This window comes from Neopelma chrysocephalum, unplaced genomic scaffold (genome assembly GCF_003984885.1).
Source record: "Neopelma chrysocephalum unplaced genomic scaffold, ASM398488v2 Primary Assembly neopelma1_96261, whole genome shotgun sequence".
NCBI lineage: Eukaryota > Metazoa > Chordata > Aves > Passeriformes > Pipridae > Neopelma > Neopelma chrysocephalum.
Window position 1 is genome coordinate 22,767 of NW_020924910.1, and position 2,350 is coordinate 25,116.

Sequence of the window (2,350 nt, forward strand, 5' to 3'; positions counted from 1 at the left end):
GGGAGGGGATGGGAATGAACCTGAGGGAGAAGATGGGAATGAACCTGAGGGAAGGGATGGGAATGATCCTGAGGGAAGGGATGGGAATGAAGCTGTGGATGTGAAGCTGAAATGTCCCAGGCCAGGCTGGACAGGGCTTGGAGCAATCTGGGCTAGTGGAAGGTGTCCCTGCCCATGGCAGGGGCCTGGAATTCCATGATAATTAAGCTCCCTCCCAACTTGAACCATTCCATGATTTTATGATTCCACGATTCTTCAGGCTCTGTGTGAGCAGAGGGTTCAACACCCTGTGGAAATGACTCTGTCCCCAACATCCAGGGAAATTTTGGGAGGGTTCAACCTCATGCCGAAAGTGGATTCTGGAAGCATCCAAGGAAAAATACCTGTCTGGAGCAGGAGCTGCAGAACTGCTTCAGGCCCGTGGCTGCGAACACCTGGTCCTGGAAACATTCCAAACACTCCAGGGTGGCAACATCTCCACACAGGCAGCATTCCCTGGGACCTGCAGGGACAACAGAGGCTGGAGCTCCTCCAGATCCCCCCCGAAATCCAGTTTATCCCACCAAAACCGTGGGGAATTCTTCCTCGGGGAAGGAGGATCCCACCCTGATCCCAAGAACTCCCGGCCCGTCATTCCCAACTCACTGTCCAGCAGCAGGTCTGTGATGTCCAGCTCCAAGGAAGGGATGATTTTGCTGAACATTTTGTATTCCTTCCCAAAACGTGGCATTTGGATAATGAAGCAGGACGGGATCTGGGGAAAAGAAAGGGAAAAGAAAGGGAAAAGGGAATCAGAATTTGGGAATGAAGACTTCCCGCCGCGGTTTTTCATGGGATAAAAGGGAAACGGGGAAAGCTGAGCCCTTTTTTCCCAAGTCAGGCTTGGATTCAGTGTTGGATGTGGGATCTAGAAGGTATTTTGGGAAGCAGAGGGAAAGGGAAAAAGGGAGTCAGAAGAGCCAAAGCTCGGAGGTTCCGCTCGAAATTTGGGAATGAAGACTTCCTGCCACGGTTTTTCGCGGGATAAAAGGGAAACGGGGAAAGCTGAGCCCTTATTCCTAAGTCAGGCTTGGATTCAGCATTGGATGTGGGACCTAGGAGGTATTTTGGGAAGCAGAGGGAAAGGGAAAAGGGAGTCAGAAGAGCCAAAGCTCGGAGGTTCTGCTCTAAATTTGGGAATGAAGACTTCCTGCCACGGTTTTTCGTGGGATAAAAGGGAAAGGGGGGAAGCTGAGCCCTTTTTTCCTAAGTCAGGCTTGGATTCGGTGTTGAATGTGGGACCTAGGAGGTATTTTGGGAAGCAGAGGGAAGGGAAAAGAAAGGGAAAAGAAGGGCCAAGACTCAGAGGTTCCGCTCTAAATTTGGGAATGAAGACTTCCCGCCGTGGTTTTTGGCGGGATAAAAGGGAAAGGGGGGAAGCTGAGCCCTTTATCCTAAGTCAGGCTTGGATTCAGTGTTGGATGTGGGACCTAGGAGGTATTTTGGGAAGCAGAGGGAAGGGGAAAAGAAAGGGAAAAGGGAGTCAGAAGAGCCAAAGCTCGGAGGTTCCGCTGGAAATTTGGGAATGAAGACTTCCCGCCGCGGTTTTTTGCGGGATAAAAGGGAAACGGGGAAAGCTGAGCCCTTATTCCTAAGTCAGGCTTGGATTCAGTGTTGGATGTGGGACCTGGAAGGTATTTTGGGAAGCAGAGGGAAAGGGAAAAGGGAGTCAGAAGAGCCAAGGCTCAGAGGTTCCGCTCTAAATTTGGGAATGAAGACTTCCCGCCACGGTTTTTCATGGGATAAAAGGGAAACGGGGAAAGCTGAGCCCTTTTTTCCAAGTCAGGCTTGGATTCAGCGTTGGATGTGGGATCTGGGAGGTATTTTGGGAAGCAGAGGGAAGGGACTGACCTCCACCAGCTTCAGATCCGAGGACAGGAAGGAACGTTCCACCAACTGCTGCACGTTGGGAATCACCAGATCCTCCTGCTTATCCAGGAAGATCTGGTAGCAGTAACAATCCTGCTCCTGACCTCCTGACCTGCAGGGAATATTCATGGAATGGCTGAGGTGGTGCCGCAGCCATCGGAGATCCCTGAGGATTCTCCCACCGGATCTCCCAAACTCCAGGCACTGGGGGCGGTTTGGTGCCACACCCTTTTTCCATGTGGAAATCCCATGGGAACGGGGGATAAGTAGGATTTTCAGCCTCGTTGGCCCCCCTCTAGCACCAAATCCTGCTCCTGTGGGTAAAATTCCTGGATGTAAAGATTAAAAAAAATACTGGGAGCGGTTTTTAAGCCCGACAGTCCAACGGCTGCTCCGGTGGGAGATCCATTGATATCCCCATCCCTGAGCTGTTCCAGGAGAG

General features: G+C 51.6%; 1 protein-coding gene across 1 annotated transcript in view; it reads right to left on the reverse strand.

The window, feature by feature from the left end:
* The window catches only part of LOC113981215 (ubiquitin carboxyl-terminal hydrolase CYLD-like), a gene marked incomplete at its 5' end in the record, with an annotated part of 15,129 nt that overhangs the window by 3,238 nt on the left and 9,541 nt on the right, over positions 1-2,350 (reverse strand). The window contains 3 exon segments of the mRNA XM_027708504.1: positions 384-502; positions 646-754; positions 1,891-2,237. Of these exon segments, the coding sequence (XP_027564305.1) occupies positions 384-502; positions 646-754; positions 1,891-2,237 (575 nt within the window).